This window comes from Cervus canadensis, chromosome 10, assembly GCF_019320065.1.
Source record: "Cervus canadensis isolate Bull #8, Minnesota chromosome 10, ASM1932006v1, whole genome shotgun sequence".
Lineage (NCBI taxonomy): Eukaryota > Metazoa > Chordata > Mammalia > Artiodactyla > Cervidae > Cervus > Cervus canadensis.
Genome location: NC_057395.1, coordinates 47,811,285 through 47,835,164, shown reverse-complemented (window position 1 = coordinate 47,835,164; position 23,880 = coordinate 47,811,285). Strand labels below are relative to the sequence as shown.

At 49.5% G+C, this 23,880-nt stretch overlaps 1 protein-coding gene across 4 annotated transcripts in view; it reads left to right on the top strand.

The window, feature by feature from the left end:
• WDR37 (WD repeat domain 37) overlaps nt 1-23,880 on the top strand; it is a 34,836-nt gene extending 10,956 nt beyond the window's left edge. For 3 of the 4 annotated variants that reach the window (XM_043478911.1, XM_043478910.1, XM_043478912.1), the window contains exons 3-14: nt 2,432-2,528; nt 3,506-3,601; nt 3,873-3,937; nt 7,862-7,997; nt 9,108-9,179; nt 10,766-10,810; nt 12,213-12,289; nt 13,899-14,139; nt 15,224-15,365; nt 19,658-19,792; nt 20,247-20,361; nt 21,552-23,880. In XM_043478911.1, coding sequence (XP_043334846.1) covers nt 2,432-2,528; nt 3,506-3,601; nt 3,873-3,937; nt 7,862-7,997; nt 9,108-9,179; nt 10,766-10,810; nt 12,213-12,289; nt 13,899-14,139; nt 15,224-15,365; nt 19,658-19,792; nt 20,247-20,361; nt 21,552-21,683 — 1,353 coding nt within the window. In that variant the 3' untranslated portion in view covers nt 21,684-23,880. The remainder of the gene's footprint in view (nt 1-2,431; nt 2,529-3,505; nt 3,602-3,872; nt 3,938-7,861; nt 7,998-9,107; nt 9,180-10,765; nt 10,811-12,212; nt 12,290-13,898; nt 14,140-15,223; nt 15,366-19,657; nt 19,793-20,246; nt 20,362-21,551) is intronic. The other variant, XM_043478913.1, reaches the window with a different exon arrangement.

The window sequence follows — 23,880 nt, the reverse complement described above, 5'->3', positions numbered from 1 at the left end:
ATGTCTGCTGTGTGAGTATATCTGCTGCTTATTACATTATATGTCTTTCCGATCATTCGATGCCCCCTTTATTCAGTGATCTAATATTTTATTGACAAAAGATAAGTTTGCTTCTACTTTTTCTAGTTCTTCTATAATGAGTAAAATGTTAGGTTTTTAAAAGAACATTGTTGTTAAGTCTAAATAAAAGCATATGTTACAGTAAAATAAATTGTAGATGTATCTGCTATATGTTTATATAGGCGTAAGTATATATGCGTGTGTGCGTGCTCAGTCATGTCCGACTCTGCAACCCCATGGACTGTAACCCACCATGCTTCTCTGTCCATGGGATTTCCCAGGGAAGAATACTGGAATGGGTTTCCATTTCCTCCTCCAGGGAATCTTTCTGACCCAGGGATCAAACCCGTGTCTCTTGAGTTTCCTGCTTTGGCAGGTGCAATCTTTACCATGGTAGTAAAAGTATAAATACTGGGAATTCCCTGGTGGTCCAGTGGTTAGGACTCAAAGTTTACACCACAGGGGGCATGGGTTCAATCCCTGGTCATGGAACCAAGATGATTTGCCCTCCCCCCCCATATATATATAAAATCATTCCTTTGCAGTTAGAACTGATTCATCCACCACAGTGTTACAGGGAAATGTGGTGTAAATCTGAGAAATTGGCTCATTTGCTGTTGACCTAAGAAGCTGGGACGTGGAGGGTGTGCCGGCAGGATGCAGCTGTGTGTGCTCAGAAACTGGTGCTGTTGCTGGCGGGTGGGAAACGTTCACTTAGGGTCCTCTTATGTACTGACTGGGTGAATAATGAATTGGTTACATTTTAACTTAATTTGGAAATAAAACTGTAGATTGAAGGGGCCTCCAGATGGCTTTGCCTGTTCTTGAGAGCTTGGGTGGTGGATGGCCACAGCGAAGTGCTACAGATGGGAGATTAAATGGCAGACACTTTTTTCTCTCTGTCCTGGAGGTGGGCGGCTGGAGGTCAGGTGTGGGCAGGCTGGTCCTCCTGAGGCTTCCTTTCTGGATATGGACCCAATTTTCTGTGTCCTCACACGGTCCTTCTCGCTGGTGTCTGTGTCCTCGTCTCTTCTGACAAGGAATGCTTGAACCAGAGCTGTGCAGTGAAACTTCTGTGGTGGAAGGTTCTGGATCTGTGCTACCTGTATGGGCACCCAGAGCCGCGTGTGATTGGTGGGACAGAGGAATTTAAAAATCGTGATTAACCTAGTTTTAAGGTTAGTCAGATGTGACCGTCAGCTCCCCCACTGGACAGTGCAGATTGTCTAAGGGACTTTTAAATTGTTAGTCGCCTCAGTTTCCAGTAGTGACCCTTTGTTGCCACTGCTGATGGCATCTTTGGGGATAACTCCGTGTGCGGGGCCCGTGTTCTCAGGGCTTCCGCGCTGTCCCCATTGTGATGTAGAGCCAGCTGCCTCTCAGGTACCCCTTTGTGAGGGTCATTCAGAACCCTGCAGGTGGGTCGGTGCCTGTGGGCGGACGGGCAGCTCCCCGGGCTGGTGGGGGGCGCTTGGCCCGGTCCCGCAGCAGCAAAGGTGGTGATGGTGTTGGATGCGGGCATCTGGCATGGTAGGTGTGGCAGACCTCAGGTGCAGGAGTCTGAATCCTTGGGCATCTGAGTGGAGCCATGGGCGATGCTCTGGACGGGATTACAGGCTCTCAGCTGTCAGGCAGCCTTTATGGGAATTGGATTCTTGAGTCAGAGGCAAGAAGGCAGTGGTGCTAAGTGTGGAGTGGGAAACCCATGTCTCCCCTGGAAGCACTGACCCAGGCCGGGAAGGGGGCCTGCCTCTTCCATGCCAGCTGTGCAAATGCAGACTCTTCTAGAAGCTTCACTGAGTCGTAGCTTCGTAGTGAAGCCCCTGTAGAGGCCTGGGACCTTCCATGCTGGTGTTTTCATGCAGCTGATTCACCTTTTGCTCTTATAGCTGAATTCACTTTTCTTCCTTGGAGCAATCTTTAAGTGCTGAGTAGAGTTACAGGAAGTGTCCAGTTTACTCTGCTTGGACCACAGTGGATGTAAGGACTGTGAGGCACCACTTACTAAGATTAACTTGTGATGCCACATGCTGGAGCATAAGGGCTGTTCATAGCTTCATCTCCCACAAACTTGGAGATTTTGAATATGCTTGTCTCTGTCCTTGTAAAGGGAGTTATGTGTTTGAAGACCTGCTTGGCCTCAAAACCTGTGCCATCCTGGGAGCCATTTACACAATTTGGTTTTAGTTTCAGCTGTAGGAATTTGAAACTTAAAATTTTTTGAGTGTTATGTAGAAGAAATAAAATGTGTAAAGATATAAAATAAGAACTTGAATGATAATTCCCTTTAGAAAAAGTGTACTAGTGCTCGGTGTCAGAGCTCCTCATTCACTTATTCGTTCACTTTCAGCAGAACCTTCTTTCTCTGCAGGATTCTAAGCTGCCTTCCTCGGTTCGCAGTACTCTTCTGGAACTGTTTGGTCAAATAGAAAGAGAATTTGAAAACCTTTATATTGAAAACTTAGAATGTGAGTATTGCTCTTATTTTAAACACTTCTATAAACTGTCACTTCTCCATATGGATATTTGAGAGTTTCATCTCTGGGTCACATTCACCTTTGTACCCCTTTTCTGTTCTGCTTTGATGAGCTTGGGGGGCTTATGATGGCACTTGTTTACTATCTTCCAGCTCCGCACACTCAGGTCAGGGTCTGGAGGCAGGCGGGTGGGGGCATCTGTCTCCCGCTGGAGTGAGTTGTGACCACAGGTGAGGACAGAGGCCCATCTTGCTGGCGTTCCCGCACCCCACGTCTCCTTCTCTTCCCTATCCACTGCCTTCCTCTTCCTTCTTCACGTCCACTGTGATTCAGTACTTCCTCTTCCTTCTTCACCTTCCACTGTGATTCAGTACTTTTCTCTTCACTTTTTTTCGGTTTTTGGTCGCACCGTGTGACTTGCGTGACTAGTTCACCGACCAGCAAATGAACCCAGGCCATTGGTAATGAAAGCCCAGAGTCCTAACCACTGGACTGCCAGGGAACTCCCCAGTGTTAAATTTTTTCTTTTTTCCCCTTCAACTTTTAATCTTTGAGATGGGTAGCCCTCACTTTATGCTCTGGTGCCAGACAACAGTAACAATAGTCAGGTTTTGTTATTGTACGTTTCCCCTAATGATTTCAGGGGAGACTGTAAGTATTTTATTGAGTTTCAGAAAGGACCAGAACAGTGTTTTTAAGTGCACAGAATAAAGTACAAAGGACGTGAACCCTGTTGAAATCCAGGAGCCCTGTTTGGGGGTCAGCAGCACAGTGTCTTTCTGGTGTGGCATGAGTGGTGGACTTTGTGTTTTGGAATGTCTTTGAGTTTTTTGGAACTCTGGCCATCCTCTTGTTTACTGGGATATCATTCATGTGCTTGTTTAGACAATTCTAACATGCAACATTTTTATGTGCTCAGTTTTGGAATTGGTGAATATACCTGAAAAGCACATTATTTTACTTTTCAGTGCGTAGAGAAATCGAGACTCTTAATGAGCGCTTAGCAGCTGAAGGACAAGCGATTGATGGAGCAGAACTGAGTAAGGGCCAACTCAAGACGAAAGGTGAGGCTGGCTTCCTGCGGGCGACTGCAGGGAGGAAGTCTGACTCCGGTGCAGGGAGGATTCGCTTCCTCTCCATGGTCAGCAGGCTTGAGTAGCATCCCTTGGGTGTGGGTGTGGAAGGACGAGGAGGCTCCAGGAAGCCCATGTTTCTCCTGGTGTGGACACACCCCGAGTTTGCATTGTCCTCCGTGTCCTCGAGCTGTCTCCCTGTCCCAGCCCTGATGTTCTTGCTTGTGTGATTTTCTTGACCGTTGGTTCTGTGTCTCTGCAGCCAGTCACAGCACCAGCCAGCTTTCTCAGAAACTGAAGACCACCTACAAGGCCTCCACCAGCAAGGTATGTGTGGCTCTCGGGCCATCATGAGTGTGTGGGTTTGCACGTAGTGCGATGGGAACAGAGGAACGTAATATTTAAGACAAGTATTGTCGATGTTAAGTGGCTCCGGGGCATAGGCACCTGGATGCTACCTATGCTGCTGACTGTGGCTGACACATCATGTTTTAGAAAGTGTGTTTTTTTTTGTGGGAAAGTACATTTTTTATTGTTAATGTGACTTGATAAGGAGATTCTGAATTCAGAGAAGTGAATAAATGGGTATAAAGCAATGGAACTTCCATTCTGAGTTGTAGTTACATTTTAGTTCATCTCTTCTTTAATTTGCAAAGTATGATAAAAAAGTGAAGGTCCAAAGCCAGAATAGAAACATTTGTCACATTTTGCTGTTTTATAAATCATCATCTGATCTTTTTAAAGTGGGAAGGATTTAGTTATTTGGGAACTAGTTTATCTCTGGGAGAATACTACCATGAAGTAATATTTTGAGGTGATTTGTGTGCATTTCTGCTTTGAGGTATTTGGAATAAACAAGATAAATTACCTGCCTAACTTAAACGAGTGTTTAGTACTTTTGCTTAATCTTAGGAGGAAGTTGAAATTTGTGGTGAGTCCGCTATGAAGGCATAAATAGTTTTTGTTAGCTTTTTATTTTTCCCTCAAGTGACTTAAGCTTTTCTCCATAGTGAGATGAACTGCAATTTAAGGAGCAGCTTCAGTCTTAGGGTATTTCTGCTTATTTGAAAGTCTTTGGTAATTTTTTTTTAAAATATGAATATTGCTGACATTTTCTTGTGTTTCCTTTGATAACTCTAGGATGTAAGTGGCTTATTAAAATTTTTTTGTTATATCTAGCTTACAGTTAGTAGTTTTGAATTTTAAATAAATTAACATTAAAGTACTTTTAAAAAATGTCAAGTGACATTATGTTCTTACTCATTTAACTTCTTGTTATGTTGTTTTGAATTATATCATTTATTCCAATTTATGTATACAGTGTATGGTCTTAGAATTCCAAAATTTTCTGATCATTTCTGAAGTAGAGGAAGAAAGGATTATGTAGAGTCACTCTTACTATGAGTAGTAAAACTTAAGATTTGAGCAAAGGTAAGGATGTGTACAATAATTGCTTTAAAAAAATGTATTAGAAATACTGAAAGTCCCAGTCATTTTAGAGACTAAAAATTTATCTGAATTTATAAGGAACATACTAGTAACGATCTTAGTAGCCTGTGCACACACCTTCAAGAGTGAAGGTGAAATGGAGCCCAGGTCTGCTCTGCTGCAGCGAGTGTTCTTGGAGGAGCGGACGGGTTCAGGCTCCTCCCCTCCAGCAGACCCGCCCCTCCTGGGGCCTGCGGACTGGCTCTGAGGCCTGTGGGGGCAGCACCACACGCTAACCAGCAAACTGTTTCCCAGGAACTTGTGAAGTTGTTCACATGGGTTTTTATAAAGATAAGTTTCTTTTGTTGTGAGAAAGCCTCTCTTTGTTGTTGTTCAGTCTTGCTAAGTCGTGTCCAACTCTTTGTGCCCCCATGGACTGTAGCTCGCCAGGCTTTCCTGTCCTTCACTGTCTCCTGGAGTTTGCTCAAACTCATGTCCATTGAGTCGGTGATGCCATCCAACCATCTCATCCTCTGTTGTCCCCTTCTCCTCCTGCCCTCAATCTTTCTCAGCATCAGGGTCTTTTCCAGTGAGTCGGCTCTCTGCATCAGGTGGCTGAAGTATTAGAACTTCATCATCAGTCCTTCCAATGAATACTCAGGGTTGATTTCCTTTAGGATTGACTGGTTTGATCTCTTTGCAGACCAAGAAACTCTAAAGAGTCTTCTCCAGCACCACAGTTCAGAAGCATCAGTTCTTTGGTGCTGAGCCTTTTTCATGGTTCAACTCTCACATCTGTACGTGACTATGAAAAGAACCATAGCTTTCACTATATGAACCTTTGTTGGCAAAGTGATGTCTTTGCTTTTTAATATGCTGTCTAGGTTTGTCATAGCTTTCTTTCCAAGGAGCAAGCATCTTCTAATTTCATGACTGCAGTCACTGTCCAAAGTGATTTTGGAAACCAAGAAAATAAAATTTGCCACTGATTCTCCTTTTGTTTCTCCTTCTGTTTGCCATGAAGTGATGGAACCGGATGCCATGATCTTAGTTTTTTGAATGTTGAGTTTTAAGCCAGCTTTTTAACTCTCCCAAGTCTTTGAGACCCTATAGATTATAGCCTGCCAGGCTCCTCTGTCCATGGGATTCCAGGCAAGAATACGGGAGTGGGTTGCTATTTCCTCTTCCAAGGGATCTTCCAGACCCAGGGACCAAACCTGGATCTCTTGCATCTCCTTCATTGGCATCAGCAGGTGGATTCTTGACCACTAGCGCCACCTGGTGTTGGCGTGCTGCAGTCTGTGGGGTCATACATGACTGAGCAACTGAACGCTGACAGGGAACTACAACAGGCGCCACCTGGGAAGCCCTTTGTTTTTTAGTTTAAATTTTATTTTAGTGCAAAGGATAATTCGGAAGCATCCATCTGCTTTTGCATCACAAGTGTTCCCTGGAGGTAATTCAGTCTGTCTCATGGGCCTCTGTGCAGTTATGCCTGAGTCCATATTTGGAAAGCAGTGATTCAGTGGTCAGAATGTGGCATGCACCTGGAAGCAGCGCCTGAGACCATCTGCTTGATGTCATCAACTGCAATCCCTCTCCTCTAGCTTCACTGGAAACGTGGTTGGCACGAGTCTCGGCCATGACCCGCGTTTCTGCTGGGCAAGTGGGAGCAGTTCATATCTGAGAAGTTGCCCACCACTGGTCATGGGCTTTGCCCCCCCCCCCGCCCCCGAAAGTGTCTGGATGGCTTGTGGGATGTCAGTTCCCCAACCAGTGATGGAACCCACGCCCTTGGCAGTGAATGCTCAGAGTCCTGACTGTGGGACCACCTGGGAAGTGCTGTCCCTCCTTTTACACTTAAGCCAAGTGAGGAGTGTGTACTGAAGAATGAATCTGTCTGCTGGAAGTCTGTTTTAGCCTTTCACTGTGTCAGGAATCATTTGAAGACTCATCCTGGTGGTGGTGGAATAGTGGATTGTGTTTTAAGTGTTTATATAAAAAATAAACATAGATGCATTTTTAGTGCTTTGCTAAATCAGTGTTTAAAGTAGCTATAGAATACCTCCCACTTTTTTTTTAACTTGGTTTTACCATTTCAGTATTCTGATTAACTTGAAAGGCAGAAAAGCCATCTTTTATCCCAGAACAATTAAAAAACCAAACCCTTTGTGTTTTGTTAGCATCTCCCTCAGGCCCTTCCGTTATGAGAGAAAGGGGTGACTGCGTGCTTTGTGGGTCACACAGGATGCCGCCTCCTGACCGCTGTGCCTGAGTGTTCGTGCCACACTGTGTGCTGCTCGAGGCCAGGGCCCGCTGGCCCTGCCCTGCCCCCTGCCCCCTCCGGTGCAGGACTGGCTGAGACCGTGCTCAGTGACCTCACCTGTTATCTTTTCATCCCTTCCCGCCTTAGATTCTTTTTCTCCTGGTCACGTGTTTGGTGTGAATTAACTAAAAATAAGAAAAGACAGGTCTCCCACTAGTAAGAGTAATTAGGGTTAAGGGTTTGGGGTATAACTTCCTGACTTTTTATGTCCTTTTTATTTGAGAATTTGGAAATGTTGTGTGATAGTTTGGGTTTGTTTTTGAGGACATGTAAGGTACACAGACAGGCAAGCAGGTGGTGGGGGGTGGTTGTGGGGTTCTTCTGATGCCTTTGTAAGGACTTTGCCCTGCTTTGTGAGATCCAACTGCACCTACACTGTGTTGCTATAATGTTTTAAATTTTCTTTTCAATGATTTATGCATTTTCCAGACACATTGTCTTTTTTTTTTTTTTTTAACTGAAACATACTTGCTCAGTAAATTCCATCACAATTTCAGATCGTCTCCAGCTTCAAGACCACCACATCCCGGGCAGTGTGCCAGCTCGTGAAGGAGTACATCGGCCACCGGGATGGCATCTGGGACGTCAGTGTGGCAAGGACACAGCCCGTGGTGCTGGGGACGGCGTCTGCGGGTGAGTCTGGAGCCACCCCAGCCTGGAGCAGGGCCTCCCCTAGAGGCAGCGCGGCCAAACGCTTGGCCGTGTGCCTATCGGCATCTGAGTGAGTGGCTGCGTTTGGAACCACTCACTGTCCGGGACACTGTCCAGTGGCACAGGGTGGATTGCCTCTCCATGGCACTACGTAGTTGGTGATTGGCTTTCTTGTCAGCCGTGGTCAGTGTACATTTGCTTTGATAGTGTATTTCACTTTTCCCCACTCGAGAGGTCCCTCCAAGGACGTGCTGTGTGGTCTGACAGCGTATGCTGGCCTGGTGTAGGGGTTCCACTGCAAGGAGTCCTGGGGCGGCGTCAGAGAGCCCGTTCTCTTCCTTGGAGAGAAAGTGTCTTCTGAGAGCTATTAACCTAATAACCCTTCAGAGAAAGTTCCCGAAATTAAAAGTGTGCTCGCTTGTGGAAAAGGAATGCCAACTTGTGAGAAGTTATGTGCTAAATCCAGCCTTTTTGAGTGGAAATAGGAAATGTAAAGTCATTAGAATGATGAAGTTTTCTGTTGTTTAAAACTGTTTATACATGAGCACCCCAGATTATTTTGGAAATTTTAGCTTAAAGGATACAGATTCTTTTTTATTGATATTTCTGAAATCTCACATGGATAATCAGCACTTTTTATCAGGTTTCCTTAATGAGTGTCCTTTTTATCTTTGTTTTGGAGAGGTCCACAGAGCATGGATTATCTCAGATAATTTGGAACTGGACTTGGTTGCTATTTGCATTTGAATATAGCTTGATGTTCTGAAAAGTCTTACTATTTCAACAAGGTGACGAGCCTGTGACCCATGGACCCTGGTGTCTCAGGTCCCAGGCTTGGTGCTGGCAGCATGGCCATGCCCCGGGAGTCAGGTCCCCAGGTTCCCCTGCCAGTTCCCCTGCCAGTTCCATGGCCTTGGGCCGGTCACTGGCCCCCTGTCCTCTTGCATCGGTTGGATTATAGAGGAGTGTGAGCAAAATCCCATGAGGTACTAGTGGTGATGAAACTTCTCAGCTTTAGAGTTTTTATCCTCCTCTTTAATTAAAAAGACTAATGTTGGCAGCAGCTCACTTCTCTTTGTTTGGATCTTGCAGATCACACGGCTCTGTTGTGGAGTATCGAGACGGGGCGGAGCCTCGCCAAGTACACGGGCCACGTGGGGTCAGGTGAGCTGTAGATCGCGGGGTGTCCCCTTGTGGGGGCCGGGCCTCGGCCTCTCGCCGTGCATGGTCTGTATGTGCACTGGCTTCGCACTGTCCAGTTGCCAAGGCTCCGTGGTGCAGAGGTGCTGTATGTTGGCCCTGCGGGTGCTGGTGGCTGCTGGGCTCCTCGCTGTGGGCACTGTGGACTGTCCCACTTGCCCCTCTTCCTTCCGGCGCCCCGGCTCTGGGCCTGTGTGTCGTTGCCCCTGGCCAGCTCACCCTTCACCCTGCACACAGACTTGGTGGTTGTGTCCACTACCCACCTCCAGGGTCCGCCATGTCCCCCACGGACTTGGTTGAGCACCTCCTCTCCCCATCCTCCCTGGCACCTCTCCTGTCCCATCAGTGGGGGTGTACCGCTGTCCCATCAGGGCTGTGGGCCAGGTCCTGCTTGGCCCCCCACCCCTGCCTCATCCACTGTCCCCTTCAGCTGTAACCTTCATCTCCCTCAGGACCGTAGCTGGGGGCTGCTGCTCATGCAGTGGGTGTGACATGCTGAGTACTCAGGCTGAGCGTTAAGAAAGCATTAGCTTATGTGACAAACCCACGGGGGCCTCATGTGCATCCTTCTCACTGCCCATCTCCACTTTTCAAAGTCAGCCACTTGGAACAGTTTTAAATCTTCTGCTCTTTCCTTCCATTTAGAAAAATAGCCTGTCTTATTGTTTCTTACTTTTTTGAGTTTTAGACGAGAGAGGGGCTCCTGTTAAGAAGGGAGATGGGCTCTGTGCTCCTTGTCCTCATCACCGCACAGTGCGGCCCACAGCTCCCCGGGCACGTGCCCCGTCATCGCTGCACATGCGGCCCACAACTCCCAGAGCACGTGCCCCGTCATCACTGCACAGTGCAGCCCACAGCTCCCTGGGCACGTGCCCCGTTATCAATGCACAGTGCGGCCCACAGCTCCCCGGGTACGTGCCCCGTTATCACCGCACAGTGCAGCCCACAGCTCCCCAGGCACGTGCCCTGTTACCAATGCACAGTGCGGCCCACAGCTCCCTGGGCACGTGCCTCCTCATCACCGCACAGTGCGGCCCACAGCTCCCCGGGCACGTGCCTCCTCATCACCGCACAGTGTGGCCCACAGCTCCCTGGACATGTGCCTCACTTGCAGTCCCCAGCTTTGCTGTCCTGAAGGGAGTAGTGGTCTCATTTCTGTGCAGATCATGAACTCTTGGCTTCTCTGGAGGGTGGGCGTGTGGGCAGTGAACAGTGTCCCTCACCATAATCTACCTCTGCTTTTTGTAATTAAGTTTTCTTTTTTCATCCTGGTTTACTTTTAGTTCTCAGTGACTTCTCAGTGTTTAAGAGATCAAGTATTGTTTTCTTGTGCAGCCGATTGTTGAGTGATTCGGTAGTTCATATTTAGTTATTTTGTGTTGTATCTCTGTTCTCTTTATTCATAGCTTAACGGAATGAGAAGATTTAATATTGAACTATTATAATTCTTTAGTTTTTAAATTTAACCTTACAACATATACTGTAGCTGTAATAGATATCAATGATATATTCTTATTGTAAACCAGTTTTTCAACATTTTTACTTTGCAGTAAATTCCATAAAATTCCATCCATCAGAACAGTTGGCGCTTACTGGTATGTTGATTTTTTTTTCTTTATTCAATAGTTATTGCTGATCTGAAAACATCTGTCATTCCTTTTCTTATCAGTAGCATCAGGATTAGCCATGCCATTCACAAAAGTTGGTCATTAGTAGACATTTCACAAGTTGCATGAAAAATGAATAAAGAAAACAACACCAAGGGTTATTTTTAACCAGCAGTGGCTTGTGAGTTAGTTTGGTTCTCCTGGAGGTCTTTTTACAGAGGCTACCCCTGCTGCCTACTCTCTGGCTCTCAGGCTCTCTCAGACCCCGTGGGCACAGAAAGGAGGTCAGCGGTCCTGGTTTGGGCACCTGCAGGGCACATATCTTCACTTCTTCCCGAGTGGTCCTCCTAGAAAGAGCTGTGGTCCCTTGGGTTTGTCTTCACCTCACCTAGTGGTCTCACAAACACTTTGATGGTCACACTGAGGAGTTGGCCCATAAAACTGTGTGACCCTGGGTAACCTGAAGGGTGAATGTGTGTCTAGACCAGTGATCAGCAGGCTTTTCTGTGAAGCACCAGAGTACCTGTTTTCATCTTGAGGCTGGTTTGAACAGGCCTGCACCTGTGGACAGGTGACAGCTAGTGAACGTCTGAGCTGACCTCTGGGGAGCAGTCATCTGGGAGTGAAGCCTTGTTATGGGGGCCGTTTGTTGTGTGATTGGGGAGCTGGAGGGAGACCAGGACAGCTGGGCTGGAGAGAGGGGGATGAGGTCGAGACGTGTCGGGAGGCTGCGGTGGGGACAGAAACCGGCAGAGTGGCGGCCTGGGGAGAGGAGGCACATGGGGCTGGGACTGGATGCCGGCTTGAGAGGTCGGAAGGTCAGGCACTTTGATGCTACAAGGCCCGTGCTGCCATCCGCTGCTTTGGGGGAGCTTTGCAGCCTTTGCGGCTAGGGAAGGTGGAGTCCAGACGGTGCTCCTGTGTGGGGTGGAGGTGGCCCTTTGGCACTTCTGTAGGCCATCTGTGCCTCTCAGCAGCCCTCTGTCTTTCCTGGGTCTGAGCACCCCTCGCGGCCTGGCTACTGACATTGAGGTCTTGGTGCCAGCTGCTCTCTGACCGGGGCGAGGTGCCTCCTGGTTCAGCGGACGGGATTGTGCACTCGAGTTACTGTGGACTTGGGTGTCTGTCATCTTAGATTAGCCAGGTGGGGAATGAAATCCACGCCTTGTGAGTTTTCTGAGCCTTCAGAGCTTTCCACCTTGGGATTGAGGGAATTATTTTTATAGGTAATTATCTTTGGGCACCTTTGCTATTTCTGGGAGCATCTCAGAAGAACCTGTTTAAGTCAGGTTGATCCCTTGTGATCTCTCAAGGAGTGGACTTAGCGGGGCCTCACCCGTGCTCGTCTGCGTGCTGGCTAACGCCCCCCTCCCCTGCCTTCTCTCCTCAGCCTCTGGAGATCAGACTGCCCACGTGTGGAGGTATGCAGTCCAGCTGCCTGCTCCTCAGCCTGTGGCCGACTCTAGTGTAAGCAGCACGTTTACTTACCCTGAAAGCACGACCCGGGGTATGTCGGTGGGTTCTGGACATCTGTGAGTTTTAGGAGAAACTTAATGGTATCTGTTGTGGACTGAATGTGTGTGTCCCCAAATTCATAGGTTAGAACCCTCACCCCGGGGGGCTGTCTATGGAGATGGGCCTCGGAAGAAGTCACTAAGGTCAAGTGAGGTTGCAGGGTGGGGCTCTGACCAGCAGGATTGGTGTCTGGAGGAGAAGAGGTGCCCGAGGGCTCCCTGTGCTGCTCCCTGCGTGCACCGAGCAGAGGCCAAGTGAGGCCACCGTCTGCCTGCCGGGACACCAGCCGGGTGTGAGCCCTCCCCACAGGCCGCCCAGCAGATCAGGGCGTGTGTCTGTCTACATCGCCTGTGTTTGCGTTTACTTTCTTCTCCACAAAAGTTATAACATTTACGTATATTAGTCCTTTAATTTTATGCTTAGGTTAAGTTTTTAGTGTTTTATATTTTTGATTGTAGACAACTGGTCTGTCTCTCATGTGAGATAAACCCTGTAGGTCAGTGGGGTGTGTGATGTCATTGTTACGTGGGTTAAGTTTTAATGTTGGTGACAAGTTAGGTTGCATGTTGAGAAGAATGGACCACAGGTTTAAACCACAGACTGCCTAGTTCCTACCTGTCCTGTCTGATGTAGTTGTACTGTGTCAGCCCCGTGCACACGGGGGCCCTCCCTGCGCTGCTCCTGCAGGTGGGGGTCCTTGCAGGCCCAGACTGCTGGGTGAGTTCACGTGGTCGAGCAGAGGTTAGATTTCTGTTTATGTTTTGGCTGTAATTGTTAGAGGGTGATAGTAATCTTCCAGTTTTCCTATTTTTGCCTATGAAGATTACTTTTCTCTTTTTAAACCTTTTAAACCTTGTTCTGTTTGGAGATGGGTTAAGTAATTAATAAATTCTAGTAATGAGTAAGAGTGAGCTTTCTTTAGGTAAGCAGTCTTAGCAATTCATTTTTTAAAATTTATTTTTATTTTTTAATTTTTGGCCATGCTGGGTCTTTGTTGCTGTGAGGGTTTTCTCTAGTCGAGGCGAGCGGGGGCTACTCTCTAGTTGTGATGCACAGGCTTCTCATTGCAGTGAGTTCTCTTGTTGCAGAGAATGGACTCTAGGATGCATGGGCTTCCGTTCACAGCTCCTGGGCCCTGGCGCGCAGAACTTGATAGTTGTGTCTCTCGGACTCAGTTGCTCCGAGGCATGTGGGGTCTTCCTGGATCAGGGATTGAACATGTGTCTCCTGCATTGGCAGGCGGATTCTTTACCACTGAGCCACCAGGGGAGCCCCTTAACAATTCGTTTTTAATTGAGTGTGTTATGTATGTATTTTTTATTTTAACAGAGACTTTATTTTAACTCTGCCGTGTTTGTAGATGTGACACACATATCCTTGTGTACATGTGTCCATGTGGTGTGTACTCAAACATGGTGTGTGTGCACGTTTACTTAGTGCCAGGTGCCCGCTGGGTCGGTCATAATGGTGGTTAAGTCCTGGAAGGATAGGCGGTAGCGGTCTGACTGGGTGGCTGGTCTGCAAGGTCAGGATCCCCAGGGACCCACCTCTGCTTCCCCAGCAGCAGCTCTGTGGCGAGGACGAAGTGGAGTGCTCCGACAAGGACGAGCCTGATGCAGACGCCGACCCGTCCAGCGAGTGTCCCACCATCCGGGCGCCACTGACATCTCTGAAGAGCCACCAGGGCGTGGTCATAGCTGCTGACTGGCTGGTTGGTGGGAAGCAGGCAGTGACAGCCTCCTGGGACAGAACGGCCAACCTGTACGATGTGGAGACGTCAGAGCTCGTCCATTCCCTGACAGGTGCGTCATGTGGGAGGGACTTCTCGTCTGGATTGAGTGTTGGCACAGCTGTGATTTTCAGAGATCCTCCTGAGAAATGGAGCCATTAGTGGTTAAATTTATCTTATCTTTGGGGGGTGTAATTGCACCTAGAGACATGCAATGTGTAGATACTTGAATGTGGTTGGTGTGTTAGCTTTTTTTTTTGCTTTAATTTCCACACACTTAGTATCTTAAAATAACACGAATTTATAACAAATCTCCCTGGCCAGGAGTTTTGGGCACGTGCTCGCTGACGCTCTGATTCTCAGGGTGTCATGGGCAGGATGTGAGTGCTTGCAGGGTTGTGCCCTCACCTGAGACCTGCGGTCCTCTTGCTGCCATTGCAAGGATCCCTTTCCTGTGGCCGTTTTTCTGCCGGTTTTCGGCTGGGGGCAGCTTTCAGTACCTGGAGGCGGCTGCAGCCCTCCTGCCCCGGCCCTGCCAGAGGCTTCTCACTGCGTGCTGTTGGCTTTCCTCAAGGCCAGCAGGAGCGGGTCTCTCTCGGGACCCTTAAAAAGGCGCACCTGACTACGGCAGGCCACCCAGGAAGTCTGTCTTTTTCTTTTTTTTTGACTAACTGAAAGCCATGCGAGTTGGAGGCCTTAGTCATATCTGCAAAACCCATTTTGCGTTATAATGTACTGAGATCACCAGAACACCGTCCCACGCATCTGCAGGTTGTGCCCACATGCAGGGCAGGAGTCCTGCAGGGCGTGTACAGCCCCCTGCCTGCCACTAGCCTTCATACCTGCTTGTCAGCGCGTTTTGTCATTGAGTGACAGGGATGTGTCCCACTGTGCGCTCCACCCGTGGGTTATTAGAGGTTCTTCTCACATGAGAAACTCAAAGCTGTACTTTCTCATACACTCAGCCTTTAGAGACCCTCCTGACCTTTCAACCGTTGGGCTCAGGAGTGTCCCTCCCACACTGCTCGTTCAGCTCTTTCGAATGCACGAGGGGAAGGGACATGGGCCTCCCTTGACCCCACACACCGTCCCCACGACTGCTTTTCCCAGGGGCCGAGTGGGGGCCTCACTGTGACTGCGTCCTCCATCTCCCACAGGGCATGACCAGGAGCTGACGCACTGCTGCACTCACCCGACCCAGCGGCTGGTGGTGACCTCCTCCCGCGACACGACATTCCGTCTGTGGGACTTCCGCGACCCTTCCATCCACTCTGTGAACGTGTTCCAGGGACACACGGAGTGAGTCTTGGTCGTGTAAATGTTTTTTTAACTCTGATCTGGGCTGGGAGGTAACTGGGTTTTCTAGGGTGGTTTTCTTGATCCTCTTCATCCAGTGGTTTTCTGAGCATTGAAACAAACACTCATATGTGCTGTTCTCAGAGTGTGGCTCTTTTTCCCTGTGTCACCCTGGAAAGTCCCTGAGGAGTGTTCTCAGTGGATGGTTGCTTACACAGAGGCAGTGTTTCTTACCGTGTGACTGCATGTTTCATGTTATATTATGACGTGGAACACACTTTGGGAAAGCTTATCTTAGGGCATATTTTCATTTATAGGGACTCAGCACAAGTTCTCTAGTGAAGTGTGTTGGACTCTTAACATTTTCTATGATGTGAGTACTTTTAACTCGAAATACAGGTAATTCGAGTGTTCTGTGTGCTGGTTGTTCCTAAGACAAGGTGTAGCGGTGTAGGCGTCATCACCGACTCAGTTCTGTAGCCCAGCTTCTCTGGGACCTGGGGGAGAGATTGTTTTCTCCTTTTCATTTCTGGTACTGTTATCCCAACTTTCACATGGCTCCTGTGCCTTTTTCAGAAAGTAGGGTTTGAGATGTAACACTTCTCTGTAAGATAAACGAATGTCTGTAGGTGACGAGTCCCCCTGAGATCTGGCTGTATTATTTTTGCTGGATGGAGAGAGAGCTCCTGGTGGAGTGTCTGTTTAGGGTTTTCATTGTACATTTGTGAAAAAGACAAATGAGCCCCCCACCCCCTTTTTGATATGCTACCTTTATTTTCACTCTATATTATGAAATTTCTTCATTATAATAGGAATCTTAACAGGATTTATGTAGTGAAGCTTGGGGTCTGTATTATTAGACAAGCTTTTGGTGGCCCAAGGTGTACCAATTTGACTGAAAAGCAATTTTAGAAACCTTATGTAACCAGCTGTTTTCCTGATAAGTGGGGTTTGTAGTGTGTCCTGTTCTTGGAAATGACAGAGATGTTTAGTTGGGAAAATTTGGAATGTCACAGGAGTTTCAACTATTGGCAGTTCATTTCTCATGTATTTCTGTCATCAGCTATAGCTGAAACCCAGAACTTTTTGTCTGATGGGCTCAGTCCTTGTGCGTTCATGTGCTTTCCACCACCACGTGAGGACGGCCTGGTGGGGACAATGCTCTGGCCCCTCTGTGACGTGCAGTGGGGCTGGACTCTGGCCATGTGGGTTGGATCCAGGGCCGTTCCTGTGAACGGCTCTCACTGTTATGAAACTTACTCTGGGGCTGGAACCCCTGCTGCACTTGAGAGAAGCCCCCCCCAGAACCACTGCCTCCTGTGGAGTGCGGCAGAGTTGTCACCCTGTTTTTAGTTTCATTTTGTTCTGTTTCCATTGCTATAAAAAGGGGCCAGCAGTGGAGGCAGTCACTGGTCATTAAGCTTCCCCCGTGGGTGGCCGATGACTCCAGGCTGTGCCCAGCTGATGGTGTCTACACGTGCCATAAACTTTGGCATTGAAGAAATTGGAAATTAGCTCAGCACGGAATATTTCATTCTTAGAAATATCTGAGAATGCAGAGTTTTTTCTTTCTTTTTGCCTAAATTCGTTTCATATAATTGTTTACTTTATTCCTAGAGTGTGAACTCAGGTGCTTTCTTGTCTAAAGAAAACAAGACACGACATCTCACAGAAAAATTTCTTTCTGTCTTCACTTCTTCTGGACCTGATAAGGTGTTGGCAGTATGCCTCGAGTGCCCCGGAGCAGGGAGCAGGGTGGGGCTGTGGCGGTGCCCGCAGGAGGTCACACCCGCGCCTCTGCACGTGTCATGTTCCATGCAGTCCGTGTCACTCCGGATGGGTGCTGGACGCAGCTCTGAGGCCTGTGTGCACATGGCCGTGTCAGGGCCCTCGGCTGGATAGTGTCAGTACCTTCTGTTGTGTATTTTCTCGTAGGACGCAGGGCCTGGCACGCGGTGGTCGAGGGAGCGGTTCTGGGGTTCAGCCTCGTGAAGTGAGCAGGGAATGTCTGCACTGAGCCTGGGGGCAGCTGGAGAGGGGCATCAAGTGAGGTCTGGCCCTGCTTGCTGGAGTGTCCCCTGCCCTCCTCCAGGGGAAGCTGGATTTGAAATCCCAGAAAGAATCGGTGTGGTGCAAACCTGACTTTTTCTTTGAATACTTGTTATCTCAGGGTCTGCTCTTCGGGGAGCTGGCCTTCCAGGACTCCTCAGAAGTTTGTGTCGTTGGGAGATGAGTTTCCGTTTCTCACTCAGGCATCTGAGATTGTGAACTGCGGGAGCCGAGCATTTTCTAACTTGGGGGGGCCCGTGCTCATGGGGGCAGTGCTCTGAGGGCCCAGGGTGTTCCCGAGGATGGGTTCCTCCTTGGGGACCTTAGCTTCTAGAGCACAGTTTGGAGGCCAGTGGTTGGAAGGTGGGGGCCGCCTGACCCCTGTGAGCAGCATCGGTCAGGTCCTTGTGGGTTTGTGCACAGCGGCTGTCAGGCAGGAGGGTGGCGTGGGCCATGTGTCGCGTTACACCTGGATCTGCACTCCATGAGCCCCTTACTCTGCCTGCAAAGTGGAAGAGTCGCAAAGGGTCTGCCTGGGTCCCCGTTGCCGGAATGTGTGCTCCCCGCCTGCTCACTCTGCCCCGCCAGAAGCCCCGTCCCCCTCAGAGTGAGAAGGCGCCTGCTGCCGGTGCCAGAGGAGTTGCTGCCTCCTGTCTCTGGGCTTCATTTTCCACATGGTGCACTTTCTTCCTTGGCCGGGAAGTTTCAGCAGATTGTTATGCAGAGCAGCCGCTTCCCTGTGTGATGGGGGGACAGCTGTGGGTCCTAATGAGGAGCCCAGCTTCCCATCTCCGCTGATTGAGGCCCACAGAGGGAGCGGAACGAATGTTCTAGGCGTGCCGGGATGGCGGAGCCGCTCTTGTCAGCTGGAGGCACACGCTCGGCTGCTCTCGGCGACAAGATAAATGAGGCGGCGGGCGCTGGTGGGGCCAGGCCTTCCACCGCCCCAAGGGACTGTGTGGGTGAGGCCTTGGGAGGACAGTCCTTGGAAGGACTGCAGCCAGCCTCTCGCTTTGATGCCCCATAATACCTGTCAGGGTCCTGATGCACTGAAACCCAGCGTCTTTCAGTATTTCATTAATAGGTTTCGACAAGCTTTATGGGGATTTCCCCCACTAATTTAGCGGAGTATTAACTGAGGTTTAACTGGGTCAGACCTCCTGAGGCCTCACATCCACTGGGAGGTCTCCGGCAGTGGAGGTGTCTGCCTTAGGGCCCTGTCAGTGGCTGGGCGCTCAGGTGGCCCTGTGACCTGAGGGGCAGCAGCACCTGGTTCCCACTCAGGCACCCACTGTGTCCTTGTCGTCAGATGAGGAGTTTGGATGAGTCATTGGGTTGCTCTTGGGGTTACCCTTGTCTCCGTCTTTCTCCCTGTGGTGCACTCGGCCTTCGACCTTAACACTGTGCCCTCCAGGTCCATCCCAGTCTGTATGAACCACATCCTCTTTACCCAGTTCTCTCAATGGACTTTTTGGTTGCTTCTGTGTTGTGGCTGTTGTAAACAGTGCTGCCATGCACTTTGGTATGTGTGTATCTTTTTTTTTTTTTTTTTTACAGTTAAATACCCAGGCGTGAAATTGCTGAGTCACATGATAGTTCTGTCTTTGAGGAATTTCCACAATGTTTTTCACAGTGGCTGCACCAGTTTACATTTGCATCAACATTGTAGGAGGGTTCCCTTTCTCCCCACCCTCTCCAACACTGATCGCTTGTCTCTTTGATGATGGCCGTTCTGACAGGTGTGGAGTACCAGCTCACTGGGGTCTGGTGTGCATTTCCCTGGTGATTAGTGATGTTGGGCACGTTTTCATGGGCCTGTTGGCCATCTATAAACCTCCCTTGGAGAAGTCTGTTCAGATCATTTTTTAAATGGTTTTTTGTTGTTGGAATGAATTTTTTTCCAGTGCTCTGATTGAATTGTCTGAAAGTCTCAGTTGGGGTGGATGTATAATTGTCTGCTTTAGAGATTTGGGTGGGTCCTGTCTATCTGGCCCATCTTGTCTGGGAGCCTCTCCTTGTTCCGCTGCCGGGACGAGGTGAGGCTGCCTTGGAGAGGTCAGCGGGGACCCTGTGTGCTGGCAGGGGTTAGTGGGAGGACCAGTGAGTGGAGTCGACGACTCATGGTGTTCACATCCCTGCCTCCCCGCCCACCCGACAGGCCCCGGGGTGGCAGGATTGGGTGTCTGCTGTGCAGTGTGGACAGGGACTTCATGACGAGGTTCTGACCCCCTTCCTTCTCTTGGCAGCACTGTGACCTCTGCTGTGTTCACCGTGGGAGATAACGTGGTCTCTGGCAGTGATGATCGCACCGTGAAGGTCTGGGACCTGAAGAACATGAGGTCCCCCATTGCCACCATCCGCACAGACTCTGCCATCAACAGGTGATGGGTGCTCCTCCATGGACCATTAGGGTGGCCTTAAGGGGGCTTGTGGCATGTGTTGGGTTCCTGTAAACTTGTGTTCACTTGGTAGGGCCTTGGGAAAAATGCTTTAGACTCCCAGGAAAATATCTTTTATTGATCCTCTAATGCACATTCTGTATTCTATAAATACTGAAACCTGGGTATAAAATCAAGTTGGTGTATTGAGCTTTTTAAGAATTAAGAATGAGTCCTTTTTGGCCAGAGGTTACTGTGTAGCACATGTAAATTACAGGTGAGTAACTCAGCCCGTTTTCTGATGCCTTAGGCTGGTAATACCTTGGTTTGCTAATGTGTTTTGGCTTGAAGAGTGGAATGCATGAAACCCCCACTGCATTATCGCCTGTAATCTGAAAAACTTGTGTTGTCACTGTTGGTTACGTAATTTACTTTTCTCTTCTCCTACACATTGTAGGATCAATGTGTGTGTTGGCCAAAAAATCATCGCCCTCCCCCACGACAACCGCCAGGTGAGGCTGTTCGACATGTCGGGTGTGCGGCTGGCCAGGCTCCCGCGCAGCAGTCGGCAGGTGTGTGCTGGGGCCGCCTGTGCGGGGGGCTGAGGGCGGGGCCCGCTCTCTGATGGTGGGGAGCTCCCAGCCAGCCTGGCTGTGTTCAGTGCTCCAGGAGCCCCTCCTGGAAGAAAGAAGTTAATTCTCACAGTGGGTTTTAATTATCAAAGTACATTCAAAACAACCACCTTACATGCAGTCGGTAGAAGAATGTTCACAATTTTACGCCCTCTTCTTACTGGGTCTCCATCAGGAGTACTCGGTCACTTGAGGGTTAGGACTAGGGAGCGCTGGGGCCCAGTGAGCAGAGGGGTGTGAGTGGGCGCGTGGGCCTGGTGGGGGTGCTCTGGACCCCCCACTCCCCAGCTTCCTAGCCCCTCCTGCCTGCTGTGAGGTTGCTGACACCAGTGTCCTGCAGTGGCCCTGGCGTTTTTGGTCTCTCGTCCGGAGCCCTGACTTCAGTGCCTATCTCAGGTGACCTGCTGCAGTTTTCTCAGTGGTCATGGAGGGCAGGCCTCGCTCCTGCTGTGAGCATCCCTCCACTGGCAGCCCTGGGCCTCTGGCCTGGGAAGGCCTCCCCAGTGTGTGGACAGCAACCCCCGTGGGGATGTCTTGCAGAGGGAATTTTGGTGCTGTTCTATTGAGAGTCTGTTTTACTTACTGGATTTCTGTCAGCTTTTCTGAATCCTGCCCTGTACCTGTTGTATATTACAGTAACAGGTCAGTGTGTCCCACTTTAAACTCCCCAGATAGCCTGCAGGGTTTGTTGCAGCATTCTGAAGGTGGTGGGAATCTGCTTGAAAGGCCACTTACTTTATCTTGTTTTATTTGGCACCAAAGGTATATTTCTAGCTCCTTTATTCCTTGAAGCAGTTATTTGTTCAAATGGTACTTGGGGTCTTTGAGTGAATTATATTTGTTTCTTTCCACATCATCCATCCTCATTTATTCATTAAAACATCCCAGAGGGACCATTTCTGCATTCTTCCTGTTGACTGCCATCTGACTCCTGTTCTTGGAGAAAGGGTCCTGAGGCACTGGTTGGGCTGCACTGAACTCAGCCGTGTTCCCACCCCTCGTTTCGCAGCAGCTCCCCCAGCAGCACAGGAGGTCTCCTGACTGGTCCAGTTCAGGGCCCCCTTTCTGACGGGTCGTGGGGGTGTGGTCCTGCTTGGGCCCTGCTCTGACAGCGCTGTGCCTGGTTGCAGGGCCACCGGCGGATGGTGTGTGGCTCAGCCTGGAGCGAGGACCACCCTGTGTGCAACCTGTTCACCTGCGGTTTTGACCGGCAGGCCATCGGCTGGAACATCAACATCCCGGCGCTGCTACAGGAGAAGTGAGGGTGCCGTTCCGAGGCTCCCGCCGGCCGGGACCGTGCCTGCCGGCTCGCTGGGCGCTGGGACGCCACGGCTGTGGGCGGTGGACCTGAGCAGGGCGCTCTCTCCTCACTGTACCCAGCTTGCATGAAGTGTCCAGAGGTGTGCCCTGTTGTTTCTTTCTGTTTTGTGTGTGTGGGCATTGCGGCCGTGAGGTGGAGCCCCTTCCATGGCCGCTGGTGTAGAGTCCCTGGAGTGTCAGGTGACAGGAGGGTGGGGCATCTGGAGCGATGGTGCATGTGTGCCTGTCCAGTGGGAGTGGGCAAAGATCTCACGTCTGTGTGGGGTTCTAGCGTGTGCTGACTCAGCTTCACCTCTGTGTTCTGTTACAGTTGTGAAATCTGCTTGGATTTTAGAAGTTAAAAAAAGCATAGAATGTTGAATTTGCAACATTTGGACATTTTCTTTTGAAAAGAAAAAATTTCTGCTCTTTTTATGGAAAACCATTTCAATCTCCTGAGGTATCTCATGCTGGCAAACTCTGAAATAGAATGGTTCTAATCACTGATTCCAGATATTAAGTAAAATTTAAAGCACTTTAGTTTATAGCTGTGGTTATAAACAGTTTTTAGAAGTTTCAGATGACTTATCCATTGAATGTGACTTGACCTTTCTAGAAGGCCCTGCTACCTGAAGACAAACCTTATTTATTTTCTACACCTTGGGTTTGCATGTTTCCAAGTAGGTTCACTTCCTGGTGGCATCTGAGAGCCAGCAATGCAAATAAATGAGTTCTACCTCAGACATGAAGTATTTGGGAAACTTGGGGTGTCTCTGTTACTGGCTCAGGCACTTGTGATTTAGAGCTGAAATGAGCTCATCCAGAAGGCAGGAGAGGTGGGTGCAGCAATGGCCCTGCCCAGGAAGGGCTGCCAGGAGCCCCTTCTGCCTGGAGCCTGTCGCTCCTGCCTTCTCAGGACTTTCTGTCCAGTGTTCACGAGTCGTGTTTCTTGTTGAGTTATAGTTTGATAGCGAGACCTCTCAGTGCCCCCTAGCCTCCCCCTGCCCCGTCTGTAACCCTTGGAGGCTGTCCTGGGACAGGCACCGAGAGGGACGCTGGAGACCATCGTGTTGGCCTCGTCCTGTAACTGCTTCCGTTCTGCGGTGTCAGGTGGGGCGGCCTGAATGCTGGTCCTTGGCCCGCGGGTCCTTCTGTCAGGCCCCACAGTAGCCGACCTCAGGCCTCTCGGCCCTGGATGGTCAGGACTGAGTCTGGGGGACCCATGGCCGGGTGGGAGGGAGATCAGAGGAGCGAGGGTGAGGTGGCAGGAAGTTCAGGGCAGCTTTACAGCAGCGACGGCTCAGGAGCTGATGTTGGAGTCCGACATTCCCTGACTGCGGTGTGAGGATGGCTCCCACCCCGGGTCTCACGCGGAGCTGCCCTCTGCCTCCACACACACTGGCCTCTCCTGCTTTAGTCTCACAGCTGAATGTCTTACTAGAGTCACTGCTAGGAACATTGAAAAATGTCTGCAGGTCATTGCGCCAGACCTACCCAGATCTCTGCCCATTGAAACAATGGGAAGCAAGTAACTCAGTGTGTGTGCCAGCCGTGTGGATGAGGCTCCACACGCAGCCCCATCTCCCTCCCCGGGCCTTGGCCCTTCTCAGGAGCGGGATCCGCTACAGTGGTCATGGGGTGTCTTCAGGTGTCATGAAGGAGCTGGGGGTGCTGTATGTGCACACCCTTTTGTGCACATGAGTGTGTGCGGGGATGTGTGTGCATGCGGCTGCAGTGAAATCATGTGACCCACTGCCTTGATTTCATCTGAAGTAGTGTTTGGAAGTGGGAGTGGTTTTGTCCATGTGCCGATGAGTCCAGAATTTCCTGTCATAGCAGGAGGAAATGTGTGTTTACTGGAAACCATGTGTCAAGAGAATTTCTTGAGAGGTGTGTTGTTGGACAAATGACACCCTTTTTCTCAGCCACTGCACATCAGTTTCTGCAGAGTGAAAATTCTGTACCTATTCTGGAACTGAAGAATCCTATGTAAATCATCTGTTGCTTAAATCTGTGAAAAATGAGGTTTCTTTTTGGGGAAAGTGTGCATTTATAAGTGTTGTGTAGAAGCAGGTGTTTTTACTGTGTTGATGTAATTGTTCATAAGTGTTCAGTGTCTTCATTGCAGTATGAGATTCATTAAAAACCCACGTTCTGTAA